This window comes from Rhinatrema bivittatum, chromosome 1 (assembly GCF_901001135.1).
Source record: "Rhinatrema bivittatum chromosome 1, aRhiBiv1.1, whole genome shotgun sequence".
Classification (NCBI taxonomy): Eukaryota; Metazoa; Chordata; class Amphibia; order Gymnophiona; family Rhinatrematidae; genus Rhinatrema; species Rhinatrema bivittatum.
The window spans coordinates 782,548,954-782,575,598 of NC_042615.1; the positions used below are offsets into that span (position 1 = coordinate 782,548,954).

General features: G+C 46.9%; 1 protein-coding gene across 5 annotated transcripts in view; it reads right to left on the minus strand.

The window, feature by feature from the left end:
* Positions 1 to 2,094: 2,094 nt before the first annotated feature.
* SMAD7 (SMAD family member 7) overlaps positions 2,095 to 26,645 on the minus strand; it is a 100,024-nt gene continuing 75,473 nt past the window's right edge. For all 5 annotated transcript variants that reach the window (XM_029580360.1, XM_029580342.1, XM_029580351.1 and 2 more), the window contains one exon: positions 2,095 to 2,885. In XM_029580360.1, the coding sequence (XP_029436220.1) occupies positions 2,347 to 2,885 (539 nt within the window). In that variant the 3' untranslated portion in view covers positions 2,095 to 2,346. The remainder of the gene's footprint in view (positions 2,886 to 26,645) is intronic.

Sequence of the window (26,645 nt, forward strand, 5' to 3'; positions counted from 1 at the left end):
TCCTGGGGGCAGCCGTGACAGCATACTACCTCACATTCAACTGGATCAAACTGGTCCACATTTGCTCTGATGTCATCCATGAAATCATCTACCCAGCATGAACCAATCGGATTTAGAGATATTAAAAAAAAAAAAAAAAAAAAAAAAGTCAGAGAACTGGAAACAAGTGGATTTTCAGCCTGGCCTTGATTTTCATGAAATTCTTCTCAGGTTCCCTGGGGAAACAGCCTGGGAAAAAAAGTAACCAGGTTCGATGCAGACTTGCAGGAATCTGCCAGCTGTAGACCCATCAAACTGGACATGTCCACATGAACCATTGATGCAGGCTCTTCGATTTTAAGAAATCAAAAGATTTGCAAAATTTTGTTTTATTAAAAAGCCCAATAAAAAATTTGACAAACATTTTTTTTGCAGGTTTTTTGGTTTTTTTTTTTTTTTTTAATCTAGCTTGTACACACCTGTAATCAGATCCCATTCCGGGTGAGGGGATCCCCATCTGGCTGCTCCTAGGAATTCTTAGGAAACTGCACGGAAGCTGCCCAAATAACTTTAAGAGGAACGAACTCTCTGAAGAGTTGTTACTGGAAAGAGGGCGGCCATGATTCTGCAGCACTGCACAGTACACGGAGGGGATATACAGCCTTCTTTCAAGGTCTGAACATGCTCATTGAGCTAAGGACGACACAAACATAATCATACCAGTGTATGATTTCAAGAAGAAATAAAAAAAGAGCTACTGTATACCCAGACATGGCCACTACTTTATCACCGGGGCTTCACTTCCAAATATTCACTTTGAGAGTCAAAAAAAAAAAAAAATCTGACCTCAAATCTGGGCAGATTCTCGTGCTGTCAAAATAAAAATAATAATACTAATAATGATGATGATGATAATATAAGACTCCCAAGGTTTAAGGAAACAAACATTGTTGGAAGCCAGTTCTGTTCAGCTTCTTCATGTTCAGGTGAACTTAACACACTTGAGCAGAAGTTAAAAAAAAAAACAACAAAAAACCTTCAAAACATTAACAAAAGTGGAGGCAGGGGGTGGGGAAGAATTGGATTCAGACGATAACCAACACGGGCTCTGACTTTTTACGGTCTGGGATACTGATACAAAGACATAAAGGAAAAAGTACAGGACTGCTTCTACGGACTAGTCCATCAGCAAAGCATGTCAAGCAGCACCTCCTGAATTTCCACGAAGGCTCATCACCCAGTAAAAGTTTTTGCTAGCAGTAAATCTTTTATGGGTTATCATAAGGCTTGGGGATAACTGCACGGAGCAGCAGCTGCTACCCTTAAGAGGAACATGGGGGTAACCACCTGCATGGCGTGGCAGACTGGATGGACCATTTGGTCCTTTTCTGCCGTCATGACTATTGTTATAATGGATCACACTTTTATCATCCCCTCAAGCATACTGAGGGGGGGGGGGGGGGGCGGGTTGGGTTGGAGGGGAGATTATGCGTATATGGGTGTATTGTGGGACAGCGGAAGTGGTTATCAGCTCGTATGTTAGCTCAAATTACAAAGAGCCTGACTTACTATGCTTTTACTCCCCATAGATACAGAAAGGGAAAAGAGCCCATAGTAAATCAGGTCCCATGTGTGGGCAAGTCTAATATCGGCACAAAGAGCCATATCAGGTGCCTTTAAGCAGCCGATATCATACGCAACTTAAGTGCCCTAACATGATCTGAAGGAATCCTAAAGTAAATGTAAACCAGAAAGAAACTGCCATGGGAGGGGTTCGCTTTGGCCGCGTTTGCCCAAACAAATTCATGTCAATTGGGTCCCACCTTGGCAAAACTCTCATCGCAAGGGCAATACCTTGCTGCAGGTCAGCTGGCACGACATCGCTGCAGGTATCACACGCCTGACGTGTGGCAGCTGGGAAGCAGCAAGAGTCCTTGCAGGGAAAAGGGGGTAGAGGGGAGGTGGAGAGGACTCCTTCTCTCTCTCCAATAAAAAAAAAAAAGGCACAACAAAACACATCCTGAGAAAAAGAGGAGAGGCTGCAAACATAAGACCACATTACATAAATGCCATAGGCCAAATGAAGAACAGGACTATTGTAAATGCACTAAGAGGTTATTTAACTTGTTTCTTTATTTCTATTGGCTTCCCTCTGCATCTCCGCCTCCTCATCCAATTGAACCACCGGTCATTGACGTGCTTAAGAAAAGATACTGTGATACTCAAGGCAAATCTTTCCATAAGCTATTTCTCAAAAAGACAAAAAAAAAAAAGAGACAGAAAAGTTTGCATGACAAAGCAAGCACTCGGAAGGAAATATTAGCAGCAAAGTACTTAAATGTCTTCTAAATCCACTCAGTTTCTGAGTCATCGGTTATTAAAAATAACCTCCAACCAGCACGGGCAACTGCTGATGAACTGTCTTGTGTAGCACTGGCCCCAGCCCTTCACAAAACTGATCTGCACAGTAAATCCAGTCCAGGGCTGCTGCATGAACTCGTGGTCGTTGGGCCTCTGCAAGCTGTATGCCTTTTCATAGTCAAAAGCCTTGATGGAAAAGCCCGGGAACACTTTGTGAACCAGCAACGTCCTGGAGTCGGGGTTGTCCAGTGTGGCCGACTTGATGAAGATGGGGTAACTGCTGCGGTTGTACACCCACACGCCGTCCACCTCCTTGCTCAGCTGGATCCCGTAGCCGATCTTACTGCGGACTTTCTGCACAAGCTGGCTCTTGTTGTCCGAATTGAGCTGCCCGAGGCAGAAGCCGTTCCCCTGAGGTAGGTCATAGAAGATATCCAGGGAGGGTTCTTGGACGGAGTACAGCCGCCCCACGCGTGTTTTCTCTTCCCAGTATGCCACCACGCACCAGTGTGACTGATCCCCGGGCTCCTGAAGAACTTGGGAATCTATTAAAAGAGAGAATGTCAAAGAATTAGAAATCCGGACGCCAATGATTAGTCCAACGGGTACTGCAAAGAGAGACACACGCCCAGCACCAACTCAGTACATGACAGCGGGGACCGCCTTAAGCTCATTTTTTGCTTTTAAGCTCCCAACTCAAACCATTCTTTTGTCGAAACAATACACAAGACTACATATTCCAGAGAGCGCTTAAGAGTTAGAAGTTTAAAAGAAAAAAAACAGGCAGACTTAAAACATCCTTGGGGTGAGTTGGTAGTCCTGCAGTCAGAAACCACTGCCAACCAAAACACAAACAAGCACAATACAAAGGATATATGTAAACCAGGAAGCAGGAATGTAGCTGAAAACATGTATTTTGTAAACATATGCATGACCCATCGTCTCCATCATTGCTGACATGGAAGAGTGATTCTTCGATGGATCCTCTCAACTCTGGAACCTGAGGGATCCTAAACCTCCCCGCCCCCCAATTCGCTGCGGTCCCCCCTTTAATCCTTGGATGTAAGTTTACCCAACGTAGCAAAGAGCTGGAAGATATGGCCAAAGCCCTTTGCCAGAAATCTTCCCAGCAGAAACAAGAGACACATTCATGACATGGGAGATTTGAAAGAAATCGGGGTTAGGATCCCGACTGAAACGTAAATCAGGTGTTCGCCACCGATATGCCATGAAACGCCGGTCTCAGGTGCCGCCGCAAATTTTTGGTCGCTTGCAGAGGGAAGATGTGGGCGGGTCACAGCCGCCAGAAGCAAACCTAACCCCCCCCCCCCCCAGTTTCCCCTGCAACACGGCCTCCCGTCGGCAGGAGACGTCAGCGAGTAATGCTCCTTACCCTGCCGCCGGCTTCCTTCTGAACTCTGAACTGCGAGGGGGGCCCTGCAGCCTAGAGAGAGCCACTGGCCCTGCACAGTTCCACTTCAGAGGGAATCCAGCAGAGGAGGCAGCAGCTGCAGGTAAGATGCACTGCTCACTGGCAGGTTAGAAGCGCTGCTTGCCGGATTCCTCTTGCCAACTGGAGGCCATCCGGGGAGGGGGGACGACGATACCAAAAGGGTGGGAGAAAGGGAAGATGATACCGATGTCAAGAGGAAAGAAGGTGATGATGATGCCAGGGATGTGAAGGAAGGTTAAGACTGTGATGATGCCAGGAGGATGGGAAAGGGAAGATGGTGATGCCAAGGAAGGGAAACATAGAGCTGATGCCAGGAGGTCAGAGAGATGGAAGTGATACCAGGGTATAGAGGAAGGGAAAGTAGTGATGCCAGCAGGTGAGGGGAAGAGAAGCAACAATGCCAAGGGAGTGGGGAAGGAGAGAAAAGCAAACGTGATGATGCTGGGGGGCGGCTGTGGGGAAAGGAAGAGAAGGCAATGATATCAGGTTAGAGGGAAGCAGAAAAGGGGAAGTTTGACGGAGGGGGAGTGGCGTGAGGAGAGGGAAAGTGATGGTGTGCCATGGGAAAGTGAACCCGGTTGTCAGGTGTGCTGCAACAAAAAAAAAAAAAAAATAGTTGGGAATAACTGATCCAAATAAACTGGGGGAGCTGTCATGCTGGCCCTTATCAGAGAACAAATACAGACAGCATGGCCAACCAAAATATGGATTCAGGAAGACAGAATTTAAAAAAACAAGGGATGTGGTTATAATTAAAGGTGCATGCTATTTACTCCACTACTACTAAAAAAAAAACAAAAAACAAAACCTACTAAAATATACGAGATAAAACAGAACCGGAACCTAGGATTTGATGAGAACAGAAAGCAACAGAGAAATGAAACAGTCAAGTTAATATATTGAAGGCTGCAGCTAGCACACAGCTAATCACTGGTTACAGGAAATAACTTTAATTTAGGTCTGTCACATGAAGAAAATCTTTTCATTTTTGGTTTTAGGCTCAGCTATGGGTGTGACAGTGGTAAAAGAGGCGGGGGGGGGGGGGGGGGGGGGGGGGGGGGGGGGGTGGAAACAGAGCACAGAGGTGGGATGTGAGCCGAAGAGAGCCGGGTAGGGTTTTCGGCCCCCCTCAATGCAAAATCTTTTCCAAGTGCAAATGGCAGCTAGACGAGATTAATCTAGACCCAAAACTCACAGCCACCTCATACACAAAATGCACTTCAAAAACGCCCCGCGCTTTACTTAAACCACACCGTATTCTATTCCATATTGTATTTTAGAAGGAAATGGCAAAAGTTGGGTTAAGGCGGTTGCTGAGCAGAATGAAAGGTATCTGCTATAATTTACCAGAGCCACTTAGGCTTGTAGCTGGAGCCTGGGTAATAAATGGTAAGATCCCGACGTCAGACGAGCTATAAATCTCACTGAGCTACAGTTAGAGTGTGGTTTGTGGTGGCAGGGTGGAGACCGGAAGTCTTGTATTTGTTAACGAAAAAAAAAAAAAAAGAAAAAGAAAATATCACTTAATTTTAGGCCTCCCTCTACCCCCAACTAGCACTCTAGCCATTTGCATTTCTGTTTTGCTGGCAGCAGTATAAAAAGCCAACTTAATACTGTACTATCAAGTGGGGTGGGGAGGTGGACATGCTGTCTCCTCCATAAGAGCACTAAGTGTTAGGTAGGAGGGTAAGAGTACACACAGCAGCTCGGCACAGATCATCCACCAACTCCTTTTAACTTTCTTCTTGACGTGTTACGGCCTAGCCCCTGGGAACCCATCTGTCTCTATAAAATGGGAGGGGGCGGGTCGTGTATAGCCCATAAAGCCCAGGCCGCCTGGGACTGTCATTTTTTTTTTTTCTGCTATAAGCTGAAAAGGTATGCGACGACCTTCCAGATACGGAAACGACAGCTCCCCAGAACAGGTACTGCAAGAGGGCCCCCGAGGGCCTGGGCCACATTCGCCCGGCCCTTCTCACCCTCCTCAGCCTGTCTGGCTCCCGTACCACCTACTGCGGTGCCAACAGACTGCTTTCATTAAGCACTTTATATTTAAAAAAAAACAAAAACATGGCTATGGGTCAACTACCATAGAGAAATTGTTCATGTACCAGCAGATTTTTCATTAACTTTATTAACAACCTGAATAACCCCATTCCGCCCATCTTTGAACTCTGCTTGGTGCAAAGCGCTTAAAAAAAAAAATGGTCAGGCGCCGCGTTGTAATTTCCTCATTTATACGCCAGTGAGAAACACATTTCCTCAGACTATCTGAGCCAACTAAATTCCCTTCTACTTACAAAACAAAAAAAAAAACGTTTTGCATCTACATTTTTCAACCAAACAAAAATGTAAAAAAAAAAAAAAAAAGTCATTACTGACAGGAAACCATCTTTCCTCCCTGACAACTATTTTGAAGGCATGGCGGTGACTGTTAAGAAACTCTGGGAAAAAAAATAAATTAAAAACTGCATTTGATTCAAGTCTCCTTCTTGCTTGCTTTTAAGGTGTGCCCCGATTTGCTGCTGCTGCTGCAGCCTCTTCCCCTTTTCTGTGCCTCACAATACTTTTATTTTTTTCATAGAACTCAATCCCAGTGAAACTTGGCACCGAATAAGCAGTAAGGGATGGTGGAGGGGGGGCGAAGTTGAGGGGGAGAAGGAGTGTGTGTGTGAGAGAGAGAGAGAGAGAGAGAGAGAGACCAGCCATGGATCAAATTACCTTTAACCTAACCTCCCCAGAAAAAAAAAAAAGAAAGAAACCGTGCACACAGAGCAGTACCTCCATGCACAGAGTCTTTCAGGAAGGACAAGAGAGAGGCCTTTTATACTAAACTAGCGTCTCCGCTCACTTTCCATTCTCGACAGAATGGAAGGGCAGAATTTAAAGGCTTCCCAGAAAGAAACAATCACTAAAAGAAGGCAGAAAACTGTCTATAAACAGCAGAGAGATCCCCGACTGTAGCCACCCTGCTGCATGAAAGAAAATCCCTCGGATTGCAGGGGGAGGGGGGTCTCCTCCCCCTCCCTTTCATCTTCGCGGTCCGCCAGTCCACCCAACAATTTCCAGACAGACGTCAGTGAGGAGAAGTTGGGTTTTTTTTTTGTTTCCAAGATTATGTTAATTGCCCAGCCCGGATAAATTGCAGTGTGGGTGTGTGTTTGTGCAGCTCTGAGGCCCTGCAGCAGAGTTCCTCGCAGTAAAGCACGGTCTTCCCTCTCCCCCCGCCTGCAAGGAAGGGGGAAGTAAAAACTTCTCCTTCGACGACGGGCACCGCGAAACGCCCTCGAGGCTTGCCCTGGCCTCGACGTTTACTCAGCGCGCCCTTTTTTTCTTCACCTACGCCTCGGATACCGTCACGAGCCTGCATGCACACGGAGCCCGGGGAGGGGGGAGAACTAAAAACAAACCACACACGAAACCCCACGTTGTGAACGCAAAATGCAATATTAATTGATAAAACCGCCAATCAATCAAGATGCCTGAGCATCTCCCAGTTTTTTTTTTTCTTTGGGGGGAGGGAAGAGTTACTCCAGTTAAAAGTTATTTTTAGATGTAACAAACCTCCCCTGCAATTAACAGTGAATGTCTCCAGAATGCCTTTAAACTAGAGTGGTTTCGTTTATAAAAGCTGCCCTTTTTCAAGGGTGGGCATTTCAGTTTGTGTTCATACTTGCACTGGCACAGACTACCTTAACGAGCAGTGCGGTTGCCGTATTAGTCCACCTGAATGCACAGAAATAGAGGTTAACAGATTAAAAACAACAAATATAAAAAGTGATCGCTTTCCTTTCTTAATGCTGTTTCGTGACTAGCTTTCGGGAGCTAACACTTACTCCCTTCCTCAGGGCGAAAGCCAGTCACGAACTGCAAATTAAGTTAGTCCAATACAAGAAAAAGAGGGTATCGCCTTCTATATTTATTTTGTTTTTATTTGTTAACCTGTATTTCCGTACTTGACAAGTAGTAAGCCGCCGCTTACAAAGAGGTATTTAATTGCTAGCACAGGAAAGGCCTGCCCTGGCTATGAATGAACAGACCTGCCGAGGATATATTAGAAAAGCTCATGAATGAATCCCTCCCAAGCTCCTGAATTACACAGGATGCAAAGGACACCTTTCGGGGGTCGTGCAATGGACAGGGCCTCTTTCTTTTTACGAATGTCTTGGCATCAGGACTTTCTACAAATAAGGCAGGTTTTTAAGGCCTACCTCTTAAAAAAAAACAACCCCGTGGGTTCGTGTCGTGGCGCCATGAGAATACATGACAATCCAAGCTCGTGCTAATTAAAGCCAATCTCTGCAGCTGGCTAATTACAAGGAAAGCTTTTTATAGTCACCAAAAGTATTTCAGAATGCCTGCATCTATATACGCACACACACCATTTCTGGGCCATCCATTTTTTTACCCAGTTTTACAACTTCATACCTATTTAAGAGGGCAATCAGAAGGTTAGATAAGCACCAGGTCACTTGTATCATCTAGTCCTGGCTTTTTTTTTTTTTTTTTAGTGGACCACCAGCTGTTTAACTACTGTATATGGTCCTGCTTTTTTACCTCCAAACATTTGTGCAAATTTACTTAAAAGGGTTTTGGGGTTTTTTTTGGGCCCTATCTGTACCAATAAAGTTGAATGCAAGGTACAGAGCGGTTAATGGTTGCCCAAACCTTTAACCAATGGAACCCCATTTTAGCACTTAAAAATTTACATGACCACCCAGAAGATGAGCAAAACAAATAAGAGGTGAGGCTCTTCCCCCCCCCCCCCCCCCCCCCCCCCCCCCCCCCCCCGACAATCACCCACCCTCCCTGCACTCCAGCTGATCCTCTAAGCCCTTCCAGAGAACTTCCAGGCTCATCTCCCCTCCAGCACACCCTCTTATCTCCCCGGCCTATCCAATCCCTTTCACATTCACTCAGCTGATTCTCTAGCCCTAAAACCTTTTCATAATCTCAACTGAGCCTCTGTCATCCCCTCCTATTAATCCCCTCCTCTAGTCCCTCCCTCATTCTCATGCCCCATTCCCTCTTCCACCTCTCAGGGGTTCCTCCTCCCCTCTAATGCTGCTGGCACCAGAAGAGTGCTATGAGGAAACAACAAAAAAAAAGATGCCCAAGGGTCTTTTCCGAATCTTTAATTGGTGGAGACATAGGTAATTTGTTAAAATGCCCGACTCGGGCCGAGTTTCGCCACTTTCCAGTGGCTGCCTCAGGGGCTTAAATGAGAACGCACAAAATGAATCTCAATTAGATTCAAAAAGCCATCCGCAGTACAAACGTATCTTAGTTGAAACACGTTGCGCTTAAGACTTTTCCGGTTCTATTCACTGATGGCGCCGCATACGTATTATCTCGGGTCAGCGTGTGTAGCCTCCACTCGATTCAATACAACGTGTTTCAACTAAGATAGGTTTGTACTGCGGATGGCTTTTTGAATCTAATTGAGATTCATTTTGTGCGTTCTCATTTAAGCCCCTGAGGCAGCCACTGGAAAGTGGCGAAACTCGGCCCGAGTCGGGCATTTTAACAAATTACCTATGTCTCCACCAATTAAAGATTCGGAAAAGACCCTTGGGCATCTATTTTTTGTTGTTTCCTCACGGCGTTTTTAGATTGCCTACCTTGTTGTTTTCTGGACCAAAAGAGTGCTGCCATGTGAGGCACTTGTGACACCCCCCCCCCCCCAAAATGAAGATTTGGGGTCCCGAACCACGGTTTGGGAAGTGCATTTCGCGGTGCTTGAAATTCTCAGTACCAGACCTAGCCACCACCATCGAAAGGATGCGAACCAAGACACCGCAAGACAGTGCCTAAGCGAAAACAAAATACATTTCATCGCATGCACCCACGCGCCCCCTCGCTCATCTCCCGCTCTCCTTCGTTTGTGCTGGAACCAAACCAGGACCGAGCCAAATTACAGCCCCAAGTAATCGTCCTTGCATTTTCCCCAGCTATTACCATTTCCCGCCTACTTCCTATTAAAAAGGAATGCACACGCAAGTGAAATTGTGAAAAAAAACTCTACGGAGGATTCTGATTCATGCATCTCGTTTGTCGTGTTCCTGATTTAATAATCGGCCTGTGAACATTACCCCAAAGAAAACCTTCCACCCTACTAGAATAAACTGCCAGTGTGCCTAACGCTAGCAGGGCTGTCCGCCTGTCTCCAGTGGTTAGAGAGGAACCAGCTGACTCCAGTTACCTCTGCCCTGTGTTCAGGCCTCATCAGCCATGCAAATTACAGAGCAGCGCGCTGTCTGAAGGCTGCATTTCAGCTCTGCCAGGAGAAAAGCCTTAGAGGAAGGGTGGGTTCCGTCAGGCAGCCAAAATCCATTCAGAAGATATTTACAGTAAATGCACCCCCCACCCTTGCTGTTTAGTCCTATTTTTTTTTTGTGTATGCACCAACCTTCTCTATCTGCTTTTCCTTTGTTTTTAATAAGCGCAGATCGAAGCTTGCAAGGCTCCTGGTGAATGAGTTAAATATTGTACAGCCACCCCCCTCTCACCTCCTGCCACAGCCACATTGCTGGACTAAGGTAGCAAACAAAAAAAAATAAAAAGGATTTGAAGGCCCATGGGAAGTAAATAATGAGGCAACTCTTGCAAAAAGGGCAGAGCTACAAGAAACTATATAAATATATATTGATAGAGGAAGATACAGATCTCTAAGAAAAAAAAAGAAAAAGGTCCAATAGGATGTAAAACAATAGAAGAGAATGTGAAGGAAGTAACTCTGCAGCCAGGCGCTCCTCCGCCGCTGTCGGGGGAACATTTGGAGTGAGAATGAAGGTCAGAGGGCGCGCAAGCATCAAAGCATCAGGGGCAGAATTCCACCACTCCAAGACAGTCCATGTAGCAAAATATTTTAGCTGTAACAAATTTTTCTCCTTTCATACGCTCTCCGAGGAGCTCTGCCGATGATACGCTTGCTTTTCTCCCTGGTGTCATTAGTTCAGCTTTCTTTCTTGGCGAACTAAAGCTATCGGATGGTTAGGAATGGGAGGGGATATCTTTTTAAACAACCAATGAGCCCATGTTTGTCTGCTTATTTAGTCTTTGAAGCGTAAGATGCACCATCGGGTTCTTTTAGAATGAAAGCCTTGGGACTGATATCCCTTCATGTTGTGTAATAGAGAAAAATTGCTTTGATTTTTTTTTTGCTAAATAAAAATTGAAGTTTTAACTATGCCCTTGGCCTGCACAGATTGCGGTGCCTTGCAAACTGGGTTTGGGTTATTAGCTTCATTTTCAAGCCCAATTTTCACAAGTAAGTTTGAGTGAGCAATTTCTGAGGCCTTTGCTAGGGGGTGGGTGGGAAGCAGGCCTTTATTGTTGAGATTAATTGGGGCCGATGCAGTAAATCTGTGCGGAAAACGGGCGCTCAGCGCCCGTTTTCCTAACACCTCCCAGTCACCTCTCCTAGGCCCGCGACTGAATATTTAAATGAGGGGGGGGGGGTCACGCTGCCAAGGAGGCGCTAGGGACAAATGTGCGCCCCCTAGCGCCTCCTCGTCGGCGGGCGCCTGGGAAAGGTGGCTGCCAGAGGGTTAGGAAAACAGACGTTCGATTCTACGAGCATCCGTTTTTGTAATCTGACTGCCTAACGTTTTTTTGTTTTTTTTTTAATTTTTTAAAAAATCTTTTGGTTCTTTTAGTTCCTCCGACTTAATAACGTCACAATATTATGTCGAAGGACGTACAGAAAAGCAGTATTGTTTGCTTTTCTGTACACTTTTTTGGGCTGCTCGGAAATTAACGCCCGCTCTGGGCAGGCATCAGTTTCTGAACGTAAAAAAGTGCGGGTCGGGCGCACACGCATTTGCGTGTGATGAGCGCTATTAGTTTCGCAGGGGAGTTGGACGGGCGTTTTGGATGCGCTAATCCCCTTACAGAATAAGGGGTTGTGGCCACGCATCCAAAACCTGCATCCAACTGTGGGTTAAACAGTGCACTTGGCTGAGCACATTGTACTGCATCAGCCCCATTGTGGGGAACTCCCACTCCCCCCCCCCCCCCAAACATACACACACAAGGCTGCATCTAAATCCAATTTAGATGATGTTTTTAAAACTACTTTCAAATATTCAAGATACCACATGGATTAAAATAATAACCTTGAGCAACCTCTAGCTCATTTGTAAAAATACATTAATTCTTGCCTTAAAAATAAACCAAACAACCTACATTCATGTCGAGCAGGAAAGTTGTATCTTCCCCTTCCCCCTTGCTCTGCCTTTGGTACCACTGTATGTAGACTAATTTTAATGGGAAACAACAAAACTTTTGTGGTTTTCCTTAGAATGTAAAAAACTTAACTAAAATACAGGGAGTGCCCAAATACCCAACTCACTTTTCCTGCTGCCAGGAACTCACTCACTACCCTCAGCAGCCAGATACTCATTCTGCACTTCTTCCAACAGTTGGATACTCATCCCAACTCCCACCACTTTAGCAACCGGGTTTCCCACCTCCACAATCCAGATGCCCATTCCTGCTTCCATTACTCTAGCAGCCAGGCACTTCCCCTCTCACCCTTATTATTCTAGCAGCCAGATGCCCACCACCAACATGTTCACTATACCAGCAACCCACTCCTGCTTCCCCTGTACTCTGGCACCTTCCTCTTTCCCCAGGAACTAGATCTCCGACCCCACTGAACAATGCTGAGAATAGTTTTCTGTATTACTGTTTGCTTGGGGCAAAACTGAACTGCCGTTATATTTGAGGTTGTTAGTGATGATTGCACTGGTGATAGACAGGGTGAATTCTAGGAGACAAAAGACTAAAATATACAGCCAAAGCTAAAAGGGAAAAGCGAACAAAGTCATAGCTTATAAGAAAACGATATAATGCCCCAATCAATACAAATAAAACAAAAATCTACTAAGCCAGATATATATACCGCAAAGCAAAAAAAAAACAAACCAACAAAACAAACAAACACAATACACCGATGCAGTGTGAATCACACAACTGTGCTAGCATATTTTAAACCATTCAATCAGCAGGCAAAGCAAAATAAAAATTAAGATCCTTTTTTTATTCTCAATCATTCCTGAGTAGGTCTGACCCTAGGAGGGTGTGCGACCCACGGCAAATGAACCGCACCAGGGCCCAGGAACACCGAAGTGCATGGGTCCACCTTCAAGCTGACAGGAAAGTATAATGTTGGGGACTGGGGCTACCAGGGTGGTGCGGGGCCCAGAGTGGTTGCCCCTACTTGCCCCCCCCTTAAGGATGGCTCTTGGTTCCAGAGGAGATTATAAAGAGTTCAAAGTTTCTGAAAACTCCTCCCTTGCCGCGCCCACTGTTACAAAAGCAAGCAAATCAGGCGCCGATCTTCATCAGAACCTTACAGAACGGCATCGTACGGATACCTATAAAGCACGGACAGCGAGAGACAGCAACGCAGGGGAAAGCAGTTTTCAAGATGGAAGGCCCCAAGGTTGAAGTCTCCCATCCAACAGGGCTGACAAGACGCACTAGCAAAGGCGTTCCCTGCTTCAGCCTGGGGAAGAGGGACGGCGGCGGCGGCAACCACTGTGGGCCTCGGAGCAGCGTTTCAGGGTTAATCTCGGGGCCAGCGAGGGTACCACTGCTACACAGACACTGCCTCTGGGACCAAAAGGATGATGATAAAGGGGAAGGGGATGAGGGAAACGGGGCATGGCCAAAATACACCTTTTCTTTTAAAAAAAATAAAACATCTGTAAAGTTGGAGGAAATGAAAGGCGAATTAGGAGTAAGACCACAGGGAGCAAAACAGCCAAGAAACAGGCCAAGTCTGTTATTCCTGAATAATCTGGCTACTGCTTGACAGAAACTCTGGAGTCCACAGCAGTGGCCTCCAGATTAAAAAAAAAAAAAACCCAACTACTGTACGAAATGCATCTCCTCCAAGTCCTTCACTCTTGTGCGTACCAACACTGCTAAGAAAAATGTTCCGCCATTTGATCTGACACTCTTTTTCTTTTTTTTTTCTTCTAAGAGGAAGGAAACATTTCTGACAGATACAAAAGAATCAGCAAGAAAAAAAAACCAAAAAAAACGAAGAGGAAAACTGCCACTGGAAACGAGTTCTTCTCGTATCTTTTTTTTTTTTTTTTCTTTTGTCACGCGTTCCGTAACATTTATGAAAACTGTTTGGACGAGATGACATTTTGAGCATTTAACTGCATTCCAGCCAAAAAAATTCCATGGCTGGATCTGATGGAAAAAACTCCCTCCCCCCCCTCCCTTTGCTTTCATTCCTTCTGTCTTTCTTCTACAACCTAATACCCTGCCGACTCAGGGCCAGGGCCTACTTAGGGGGAAAAACAACACCCAGCGCCAGACTGGAGACAGTGTGCAGACTGCAAAAGTTAATCATTAGTTCTGTCTGCCTTCATAATATAATCACTGCTGCTATTCCTAAGCGCATGTAAAGCTCTCGCTCTCTCTCTCTCTCACACACACACACACATTCATGCCCTCGAAAATATTTTCCTGCGGTCTCCCCCTTCTCTCTTCCCCCTCCCTCCCCTCTCCGCCCCTAAATGCAATCCCCGCAAGATGACCCCGAGTTAAACTGGAAACTAATATTCAGAGGCACAGAGGAGGAAATTCCAGCGTGCTTGGATGTGGGCTGGCAGGGCAGGAAGTTTGCCCTGGCAGGGGCAGGGCGCCTTTGCACACCTCGGGAAAAAATAAAAAGCCAGGGAGCTGCATTCTCAGACCCTCGGGCTCTCTTTCAGCTCAGATTGGGGTGGGGGGTGGGGGCACTGAGGAACGGGTAAACTGACAGCAGCAGGCAGAAAGGTATGAACAGGCAGGTCGGGACTTCCATGACAGAAAAAAACAACACAAAAAAAAAAAAAGGCCCCCATCTGCATATGAAAAGCAGAGGCCTGGCAGTACCTCTAAACACCGGACCTTTTTTTAAAGACCACCATCCTGCCCGGGGGGGGTCGCAGGACAGGCCTGGGCATTCAGGGGTGGGAAGGGGGAGGAGCAGGCAATCCTGCGGAGATGCCGAAGCGCCTTTCTCCCTCCAGAAGTTTCCTTCATAGTGTGCTTTAAGTGCTGTGGGTTGACCTCTTGGTCCATCTGAATGCGTTCTGGTCTGACCCTGAGGAAAAGAGAGTGTCAAGCTGCCAAAAGCTGATCACGAAGGGGTAGATTTTAAAAGATGCACGCGGGCGCGCTGATTTTATAACACAAGCGCGCATGCTATAAAACCCGGTGGCCGCGCGCACCAGATCTTACAATCCGCGAGCGCACGTGCGGGCAGCGCGCAGGGGGTGCACATTTTTTTTTGCAAATGACGCGCGGCGATGCAATCGGCCCTTCCCCAGCTCCCTCCGGAACCCCTACTGAGACCTCCCTCTTCCCCTCCCCCTAAACCCATCCCAGTGACTTACATTTCTTTTTTTTACCACTAACTGCTCCCCCTGGAGCAGAAGTAGTTTGCGTGCGCTGGCCAACTGCCGGCTCGCGCTTCCCCGGGACAGCGGCTAATGGCCGCTCTCCTGGCCGGCCTCCGACCCGCCCCCTCCCCATCCAGAACACGCCCCCTCCCCGACCCGCCCCTTTCTCAGGGCCCGGCCCTCGTGCGCGTATCGCCGCTTACGTGGGCCCGGCCACGCCCCCCACGTGGCGACTTTTACGCGCGTGGCTGATTTAAAATCCAGCCGAAAGCGTATCGGATTCGTCCTAGTAAAATGGTCTCACCCTATTCTGCGTATTTGTTTTGTTTTTGTTAACCCCTTGTTTCTGTGCCATCTGGGCGAGTGTGAGTGTTGGGGAGGGGCGGGGGGAAGGTGTTCAAACATTTCCCTCTTTTCCCAGACAAATCTCGCACTTCAACTCTGAAAGCTTACGGCCAACAGAGGTGAAACAAATAAAAGAGCAAACGACCTTCTACGGAACTGCTTTCAAAAAAGGATTCATCTTTTGGAGGGGGAAATGGTCCTGGTCTGGGGCCAGCTGCCAGTTCCGTGGCTGCCCCAAGTCGACCAGGCCACCTCCGCAGCCACTTTAGACCGGGCCCTGTTGCATCACCGGACCAGATTCTCCCCCCCCCCCCCCCCCCCCCGCTGACTTTCACTTTCAGCTGCACAATCACAACTTGTCAGGTTCTCTACCCCCAAACCCCATCCCAGAGGGGGGGGGGCCTGCAGGTCCTCTGGGGGGGTGGGGGGGAAAGATTCCCATCTGGAGGCAAGGGGAGGAGGGAGCTCAGAGAGCCCCTATTTTAGGAATGCAAAGGGGGGGGAAGTGGGGGGCAGGGATGGAAATTAAACCCCCCTTCCCCCCCCATATTGCACTGAACACCTTTTGCTCTAGGAGTCAACTTAGGGCCCAATGGGATTAGACGCGCGCTGAAAACAGGGCACTCGTCTTGAGCAGCCACATCCCCTGGGCGCCCGATGCAGTATTTAAATGAGGGGGGGGCTGCATAAAAAAGGGAGAATTCTGCTCCCTCCCCCCCCCCCAGCGCTCAAATGCACAGGGAGCCCGCAATTGCAACGGGCGCTCAATACCAGCCTCCGTTGATGTCCCGCTTCTTCAGACAGACTTTGCTGAAGATGCCCATGGCTAGGCCCACCTTGCTAAGGGCATCTAAATTAGGCCTCCAGAAGAAATTGGTTGGTTTTTTTTGGTTTGTTTTAAATCAAGCCAATATGCATTTATTTTTCAACACTGCCAGCAATAAATGTAAATGTCACGACAATACTAAGCACAAGGAACCACAGAGGACCCGTATTTTTTTAAATTTCTCATGAGCCTTTGACTCTACGCCACGTCCGGGACTGGAGTTAAATTTGCTGCATTAAAGAGCATGCCATTGGGTGCCCAGTGATTTTCTGTTGTCAGCGGGTAATAGATAATAGCCTCATCCACATAGATGGGCGCAACTGGCTACGCGTTTGTATGGGCGTGCTAACTTCGTTATTGCCATCGGGCGCCAGCCTAGCGATTCCACCACAATGAAAAAAATGGTGTTGGGTTTTGTGGGGAAGTATTTTCCATAGCTTTCATCCTGCAAGTGTGACACCGGTTGTCTGGGAGCCCTTGAACGGGGGCTGATGCTTTCAGGGATTTTAATTCTGCTAGCCCTGGCTTTCCGAGCTGCTGCTAGAAGCTAGGGCAGCGCCGGGACTGCCCAGTGCCAAGTGGGATTTTTAGTGCAGCGTCTGCTTCGCAGGGAAAGCCGGGGCAAGGGATGCTTCCGAGATAAACACACCAGGGCGCCGCTGGCATTATCATCTCGTCTCTGCAGAGCTGCATCTCGTGACATGCTAACTCCACCAACAGAGAGCGCAGCTAGTCCTGGGGGGTTTTCTGGGGGGAGCTGAAAGCGATGGCGACCAGTTCCGTGCTGCCGGCAAGCCTATCACCAAAGCTGGACGCAAACGGGGCTTTAACTGCTGCTCCTTCCCTCCTGCTCAGTCGGATCTGAGGATGGGATTTGGAGCCACGGGCCTTCATGCACAGCTACCCCTTTGGGGGGGGGGGGAGGGGTTTCCCTTATTTTTATAACCCCCTCCCAATCTCACACCAGCCATCACAGCAACAGACCTTTGGGCCAGGGCCTAAAAGTCGTGGCTCCCTCCGGAGCTCAGCTCACAGGGAAGCAAAGCCTGGCTAGCAGGCGTCATCACCGGTATCTCCGGCCCAGGGAAACAGAATCAGGCCTGGGAATTCAAACCTAGGCCACTGTGCCATCAGCCTGGCCACGGGGGCTTTGCTCTTCTACCTTTCCAGGGAAGGCTACAAGAGTTCCCCACAGCTGCTACGCTTCCTTTCTTCCAAGTCCACTGAAGAAATGTGAGAAATAATAATAATAATAATAATAATAATACAAAAACACCCTGACCACGTTTTTCCAAACCTGCCCTGTCAACGCTGTAACAAGCCCAACCTAAAATGCTCAAATCACCTGATTCCACGTCCAGGCTTACATCCCACATCTTCTTCTCTTTGCACACCGCTTTGGGTGGCAGAATTTCAGCCTGGAAAGCGGGGTATTAAAAATGCTTTTTAAATAAAGATTAAACAAGACGCTCCAGGCGGAAGTAATGGGGCCTACTTTCCGGAATGCATGCGTGTTATATGCAGATCCAAAAATAAAAAAGTTTTGGGACCACCCCCGGCATGCACTGAATCTTTGACACCACACACAAACATTATTAGGGACACACACACATACACAGAAACGGCAATCTGAGCCTATGTTCTTTCTTCAGAAAGTAGGCTGAAAAGCTCTTTACAATATCCATCTTGATAAGACATAACTCTCAGCACTAGTTGGCTTCAGAGAAACAGCAGGACAAGCCAGAGAGATTCAAGCAGCATCTGTAGCACTGCAAGAGGTAGAACAAAAGGCAAACCAGGAGGGCTTGGTGGGCTTTATCCAGTGAAAGAAAAGGGGAACCTATGGCACAGCTTTACACAGTGGTGGACAAAAGCCACCGAGGCCATCCGGTCTGACCATCCTCCCCGTGGCAATACCTAGAATCTACTTGAGGCTTTTTTGGATTATGCGAGTGTTTTGGCTTCCGCTACCTTCAACGAGAGAGGCTGTTCCAGGTGGCCACTGTCCTTTCCACGAAAAAAATATTGGACAAGACAATAAAAGAGGGCACGGCGGAACCGGATGCTAGTTTTCCAGTAGAACCCATGAACAATAAAAGGAATCGAAAAGGGCTCGGAATCACTGCACCAAGCACCAAACGGCCAGGAATCTTAACTATTTTTTTTTAATTTCTTTGCTCCTTAGCAACATACGTAAACGCTTCCACTACGGTAAACGGGCACACACGGTATCCCTGAAAGAAACTGAAATTGGAGCAAGTCTACCCATTTTGGGTTTGGTTTTTTTTTTTTTTTTACGTTGCAGCTGTTCTTTTTAGGAGGGGTGGGGGGGGGGGCCATATATTTTTGCTAAATTCACAGGAATCTCTCTCTATACAATTGGAACACGCCAGCATTAACCTGTCTGGAAGGAAACTACCACCTACAGCACAGTTCATCTACACAACACATCATTTTACAATCAGGATCCGAGCACGAAGCATTTTGCGATTTCTGCAAGCTGAATCCTGCCAGAACTATAAACTGTAATCCTACCCTAAAACAAATATTTGCCCCCCCCCCCTTCACTCCGACAAGTTGCATTCAGAAGACTATTAAGAGGAATCTGTAATACAATCTTTTTCTTCCCACAACCTGCATTTCCCACGAAAAGAGGTAACTTCCTCCCGACAGATCTACAAACAGCGACCTAGCATGCATACTGCAGCAATCCTTAAGAAAACAAATCGCCTCCCTTTTGTCTTCCAACCTCACCAACTTGCTTATTTCCCAGACTTATTCCTGCACTTCTCCTTCCACTCCATCCCCTTCACTCATTTTAGCCGGCATGCCACCAAACCACTTTCCCCCCATCGATTCCGCACCCTTCTCCAGAAGAAAACAAAGTGCCGCAAAGTTAGCATCCAGGCTGCAGCGTGTTCATTTGTTTTTTTTTTTTTATTCTAAAGAGACATACCGGCAACACCCACCAGTGATCTTTTTTTTTTTTTTTCTTTTTCTCCTTCTTGGCTGTCGGGCCAATATGATTGTTGCAGCATTAAAGGAACAGCTAACCCCACGACAACCCGGAAACCACCCATCCCCTTCTTGTGTCTCTGTGTGTTTAAAGGGTGGAGCTCGGCTGATTAGATCCTTGAAAGAATGTCTGTCCTGGAGGGCGTGACACCAGTCTTTTATCTTTCAGGCTATTTCATTCCACTGAACATCTGGGTCAAGTACAGTTGCAAAAAAAAAGAAGTAAAAGTAAATGAATTAAAGTGCTCGTGCTTGTTAACAACAAAACTCATAAGAACATAAGAAAATGCCATACTGGGTCAGACCAAGGGTCCATCAAGCCCAGCATCCTGTTTCCAACAGTGGCCAATCCAAATGTATATGACTCTTCTGATAGTAAATAAGTCACCTGGGAGGAGGAAGGGCAGGTCGATTCACCCCTTCGGTTATTTTTGGCCTGCCCATATAAAGCTGTTTGCATCAGCTTCCTTTCTAGCCATAAAACCAAGACCATTCTCTCCCCCCCCCCCCCACCCCTCCAGTCCCTGGACCCCTCGGCTGCAGTGGCTACACCTGTAGCCCTGACAGAACTGCCAGGCTTCCAATCTATGCACCTTTACTAAACATGGCTGCATGCTGAGAGGGTAAAACGTATGATGTAGACCCTGATCTGGTGTTTCTTTCTTTCTGGGCCCAAGACTGAGAACCGCACCTTTCAGGAAGGCACAGAGGGTCAGAACTGCCAGCATGCCACACTCCGGACTGTAATGTTTTGAGCAGAAGGAGAGATACAGCCATTAACTTGTTCCCCATGCTTTCCTTGCTGAAAATAGATGGATATTTTCTTTCAGAATTCTGCAACAATTTTTTTTTGTATTTGAGCAAAACATTTACACTTCTGGCCCTGGCGGTGAAGTTCAGCCTTGAAAACCAGCAAATTGCAAGACTAAACAATTAAGATGACCACTCTGCATGTCCAATATGAGACATCCATTTGATGCTCTTCACATAAAGAAAACAGAAGCTAAGAAGCTCGTGCCCAGCTTCCCCAGGACTAAGAATTTAACAACCACCACCCTCAAAGAATTCCCAGACAAACAGAAGCGGCCTCGTGCAAGCCTGAAGAGACTTAAGGATCAAAGCCAGAACTGATATTTCACAGGGGGGGGGGGGGGCTGGCAGGGCCTGGATCTTGCTTTTCTGTGCTGCTTCCTACCAGGTGAGGCTCACAAAAAGAAAAAATCCTTCCCTCAGACATGGCCTGCAATTCCTAGAGCGTCTGAACTCAAAGCCAAGAGTCTGTGAGAGAGATCTGCCAGTCCTGAGGTGCCCGCCTGGGACAGTCCCCACCCCCCCCTCCCTATAGGCCCTAAACAAACAAAGACCCAGCGTAATGTTCCGCAACACTGAAGACTCTCCCGCTCACTTCAGCCAGCATGCAACCTACCCCACATCACTTTGCTCTGGCGTCTCACGTTGTTTTGACAAGTCACTCTCATTGAATGTTCAACAACGCCGTACACACCATCAATTACAAACCCCAGGATCTCATTGTGTTATGAAAACAAAACAAACGGGGGGGGGGGGGGAACCTTGAAGAATGAGCATCTCTGCTGTCTCCTGTAAATCGCCTCTTGTTTGAAAAAATGACAAAGGTTGCCCAGGCTGGCCTAGGGTGCCGCTTCCATGCGTGTGCAAACAAGGAGATGATGTCACTGCAAAGAAAGGATCCAGCCCAGGAAGAGAGGACATGCAGAGAGTCTACAGAGTTCCTCCCAGCACCAATTATCTACAGGGCTAATAAGCCAAGCGTCATCGGCCCGGCACCACGGCACCACACCCTGACTATCACATGCAGGTAAGACCAGGGGTAGGTGCCAAGTTTCCTATAATATTATCTAAATTGTTTGCGAGCAGACAGCCTCCTGTGTGGTTCTACCTGGGCTTACGGGGCTAACAGCTTCTGCCCTAGTCCCCAGAGTGTCTGTAAGAGCTTGGGCCCAGCCAGGAACCCTGAAACTCTTACCTCCAGTGGCATTGCTCAGCTTCACCAAGGTGGGGGGGGGGGGCCCCTGCCGCCCTCCTCTAAAACCAGCCCTGGTTTTTTGCTCTTTCAGATTCTCTCTTTTCTCAGAACCCGTGCTTTAAAAAAAAAAAAAAAAGTTTTTTTTTCCCCCCAAGCAGCACCTGTCTCTGTGCCCTGTTCTCAGGGCACAGGAAGTGGGCAGGAGAAGTGGAACAAGACCTGAGAATGACCTTGCAGCATTCGAGCAGGGAGGAGGAGATGCAACTACAAGGGAAAAGATATATATATATATATATATATATATATATATATATATATTTTTTTTTTTTTTTTTTTTTTTTTTTTCTTTTGGTTCTGAAAAGACAGTCAACAGTTCTAATCTGCTCCAGGAAAAGAGCCCTGCGGGTCTGTCTCTCCTTTAATTTTAGCACCAGCGGCGACGCAAGAATCTGTAACTGGAGGGGGGTTCCCTTACAAAACCGGTGAACCGGAAGCAGCCAAGGCACCCGCAACTGTCCCAGAGGGCTCCGTGGATCTGGCTTTATCATGCAGCTGGCACGTGCGTGTTCTTGCACACGTCTCTGTCAGTCCCTCTGAAACGCTTCCGAGTTTCTGTCTGCTAAAGTCAGAAAGGCCAGGGCTCGAGTATATGTTCTTAAAAGTTCTTAGACGCCAACAACATACATACATACAATCATAAATAAATGCATAAATAAATAAAAAGTTGGGGATTTTTTTTCCCCCTCCGTTTTGTTTTATTTTTGCAAGTTAAAACCAAGATAACGATATTGGGTGGGGACCAGCTCGAGGGCCTGCACAGCCAAAACCCAAGTACAGCTCCCAGCCAAGAGCTTCCTTAGCCTCACGGTTTGGGAAAGGAAGCTGAAAAAAAAAAAAAAGTCCCAGTACATGAAAGGGTTCCTCAGTAACTGCGAGAACTAAGACTGAAGTAACCTTAAACTAAATCTGACCCCACTATTAAAATATTTTTTTTAATAATACAAATAAAAGTATTCAGTCTCTTCTCCTAAAATTATAGCTGTGAAGAACTTTGTAGCACACTGAATCTAAAAGCTTTTTCTTTCCTTCTTTTAAACATGAAAGCAAATTTGTTGGGGGGTTTTTCTGGCTCTGCGCTCAGAGAGGAATGATACCATTTCCCACCTTAGTCTACCCCATTTCCTGTTAACCAACCAAGTGAAAGTTATCGCCGCCTATTAAGACCCTCAGATTCCTGAACTCTGATTAATACTTTTGTTTTCTCTTGCAATTTTTTGTATTTCACAGAATGAAAATATTAAACCACAGAAAGTATTTTAAAATCAAACCAGGCCAAAGGTACCCTTTGCCCATTTTATATAGGCAGGGATCACTAACTGTGAATACAGCAAACACCCAGTCTTACCCCCGCACTGGAAGAAGATTGTGAAGGGTTGTGTGGAGATACACAGTACAACAAAAGCTCCCCAAACTTGGCCCTTGCAAACCACATCCAGGCTTGGTTTTCTGGAATAAGACCATAAGATTTGCCCTACCAAAGGGTCATCAAGCCCAGTATCCTGTTTCCAAGGATATAGGGTCCCAAGTACTTGGCAGGATCCCAAGGGGTAGACAGATTCATTGCTGCTTCTCCCAGGGACAAGCAGTGGATTTCCCCAAGCCCACCTTAATAAATGGTTCATGGACTTTTCTTCCAGGAACTTGTCCAAACTTTTTTTTTTAAACTCAGCCACACTAACAGCTTTTACCACTTCCTCCAGCAACACATTCTAGAGTTTTAATTATGCACTGAGTAAAAAAAAATGTTTTCTCCTATTTGTCTAGTAACTTCATTGCACGTCCCCTGGTTTTTGAACTTTTTGAAAGAATACTCAACCGATTCGGGTTTGCCGGTTCCATGCCACTCATTATGACATAGACCTCTATCATATCTCCCCCTCAGCTGTCTCCTCTGCAAATTCCTCACAGGGGATTTGTTCTATCCCCTTTATCATATATCCATATTTACTCCTGGACCCAAGTTAATTTGCAAATTGTGGTTAACTTGAAAAAAACCCCAAAAAAAACCCCCAGATCTGGCTGAGGTTGGGGAAATATGGCACAGCGGTCACCAAGTGTATTCCCAATGGACATCCACATGCCTGCAGCCCTCAAGAGATCGGAGTTCAGAACCCATGAACCATGCAGCGGGGCTCTTAAAATATCCCTGGTTCCTACCAGTGCATCTGGAACCAGTTTAAAAAGGATTCCAAGATAACTGAAGGCAAGTCTCTTTTGCAGAGCAAAACTGGTTTCAAACTCGTTCCAGGAGGAAACCTTGAACTTTACTGCATGCTCCAAAATGAATTCAGTCTGGGTATTGGCATTTATTAATATCTTTCAGCTTAAAAATAACCTGGGAAGGAAGCTGCTCTGTGACAGTAGGCAGGCAGCCAGGCTGCTGTGGGTCATTTAATCCTACCGGAGAACCATGGTACCCGCCAGTGGTGACCTCCGAGTGGCCTGCTGCAGTATTATTTTACACAACGCGCAGAGAGGGTCTCCTTGGCCCTCAGCCGGCACCGGCAGGCATTTCTGTGCACCTCTCCGAAACAAGTACTGCTGCCTGCCTGGCAAGATCGGCCTGGCCCATTTGGTCCAAGGGATAGGTCAGTATCAGTGGCAAATCTCACCTCTCTCCTCCCCTAAGCTCTGTGGACAGGGGAGGCTGATGGGAGGGTCGGATGGGCCCCTTCTAATCCAAGCTAGTACTCACTGAGGGCCCAATCTGATAAGATGTGCTCAGCAGAGCTCAGTTTATCCCGCAGTTGTGCACAAATGTTATTTCCCAATGCAGCAAGGAGCTCTGCGCACCCAAAATGAAGGCGCAACAATATGCGCCACCCTTGGTGCCCTCACACTGAAATCCCAAGCCAATGAAGGCATTGACTATTATTCGCCCCTCCATCACCTCCAATGAGGAGAGATGCGCTGGCTTAACTCAAGCTTTCCTAGCACTGGAAATCTGACTCCTGGTCAGAGAAGGGGGGGGGGGGGTGGCGTTTCCTGCGCTCGTGTCGGTCTCCGGGAAGAAGCCGGGGTTCCATCACCGGCACCTGCAATCAGGATTTGCGCACATAAAGCATGTTTTCTGTGCAGAAAAATGCTTTCTGTGAACACAGGAGTTGTTGTGCACATAAATCACACATCTGAGAGACTCCCCTGGTCCCTTTTGAGTTAAAATGTGCGATCGTCCTTTGCTGAGCGCACATTTTAGCCGAGGCTTGTGTGCACATTTCCCAGGCAGCGCACACTTTCTTAATTAGCTTACTGCATCTGGAGTAAAACATTTTAACCTGGGCGTTAAGAAAGCCTTTTTACAGAGCCTTGTTACAGGGAGCCCTGAGCTGTCAGATAGGCACCGTACCTCACTGTTAAGGCAGAGTCCACATTTTATTTCTGTACAAAGGGAGAGAGCTAATATGAACAGTTTTGGTTGCAACAGTACAATCTTCCCTTTCCGTCAAATTTACCCTGAAAATGCAGTCCCATTTTCTGGCTTTCGACCACATTCAACGCGTTAGAAACTCAAATGAAATCGATCCGAGATGCATTTCAGAGAAAAGAAAATTGAGCATACAGTGCAGACAGAGTGCAGGCACATTTTCTGCTTTACATTATAATGCTGAGGGGCTGAAGGCGGCACAATAGCCGGTCCGGCTTCAGATCTCAGGCACACCACCTTGATGGCAGCTTTCCGTCAAAAGAGACCCACGTGGATCAGACGGCTCAGGGAAATGGTCGCAGCCCTACGGAGCCTTTTCATCTCTAGTCCATGGATCCAAATCCCAGCTCAGGTGGGGGCCTATGCAAAATGAGCCCATGGGTCTCAGTCCCCATCCCAGAGGCCACAGAAAAAAAAAACATTCGCACCGTGGCTCCTGTCCTAGAATTCAATGAATTCTGCTGCCCGCCTCCTTCACTGGCTTGAGAAATCAGAGATCACCGTTCCTGATATCCAAGTGTTGCACTATTGGGTTTTGGCATTTGGGACCCTGTTTAAGTGATGCAATGGTGAAAGACTCAGTGAGAAGTGTACTATCCATGATCCACCTACACATAACCGCTTTTAAAGTTTATGTATTCCATCCTTAGTTTACTCTGTGACCCGGGAGAAGCTTGTTAGCAAGACCATACCCTTAATATAATAAAAATTAAAATCAAGCCCATGGCCATGCACAGGAATCTAAAACCAAAAAGCGGTATTTAAAAGACAGAAAAAGAAACGAGCATTTCATATTTAATGCATGAACCCACTCACTTTGCCCAAGAAAGGGAGAACCAAAGGAGCCTGTCAGCGCAGCATTTAAAGAAGATGTGTAAAAACAGGTTGCAGTAGCAAGCTTGCCATACCACACGTGGCTTTATCACAAAATTTCAAAACACAAAAAGATCCTCTTTGTTATACAAAGGGACAAAATATCAAAATAGAGAAACACAGGTATCCTAAAACAGCAGTAGCTTCAATCACCGAAGACAGGACATGCAAATGTTTCCTTCATGCTGTAACGTTCAACGCCATGTTCAAGCTGAACAACCTGCTGCGACCAAGCTAATAGCTTTTTTTTTTTTTATTCCAGCATCAAATGGCCTGCCTTTTCTACCTCCTGTTATCATTTTTTTTTTCTTTACTGAAGCATTATCATTTAACACGCAAGACTTATTTAGATCCGATTATAGGCCAGCAAATAATTAAAAACAAAAAAAAAAATCCATTTTCTCTTCAAATTCAGCACCACACCCTTGCTACGGAGAATTTTAAGGCTCTTGCCGTCTTCAGAAAGCCCACCGTGGTTGTAGAAGGAGCTCCTGCCAGAAAAGGGCCTAGCTCAAGGCGGAGTTGGAACGGTGTGTGAAAAGGCCAAAAGCTGCACAAAAGGCCTTGCCAAGTCCAAATCTCTCGCTCCCTGGCCTCCTCCTCGCCAGCCTGGCTCTCCGGCCCTGCGTGAGAGGAGCGGCAACACTCCTAGTCTGGCTGAGGGCCCAGTTTCCTCCAAAACCTTCATGCTGTCATCTCAGCGTTAACCTCCGATATCCTCAACCCTTCCGAGGACATGGGCCAGAGTTCAAGATACACTTTTCAACAACACATGTCTGGCTAAGGTCACCTAACCTGTTTCTTTGAACGTGAAAGAATATTTGGGGTGGCAAAACATTTAAAAAAAATGTTTGCATCCGTAAAGCTGAGGAGAAAGAATTTCGAGGCCAATATTC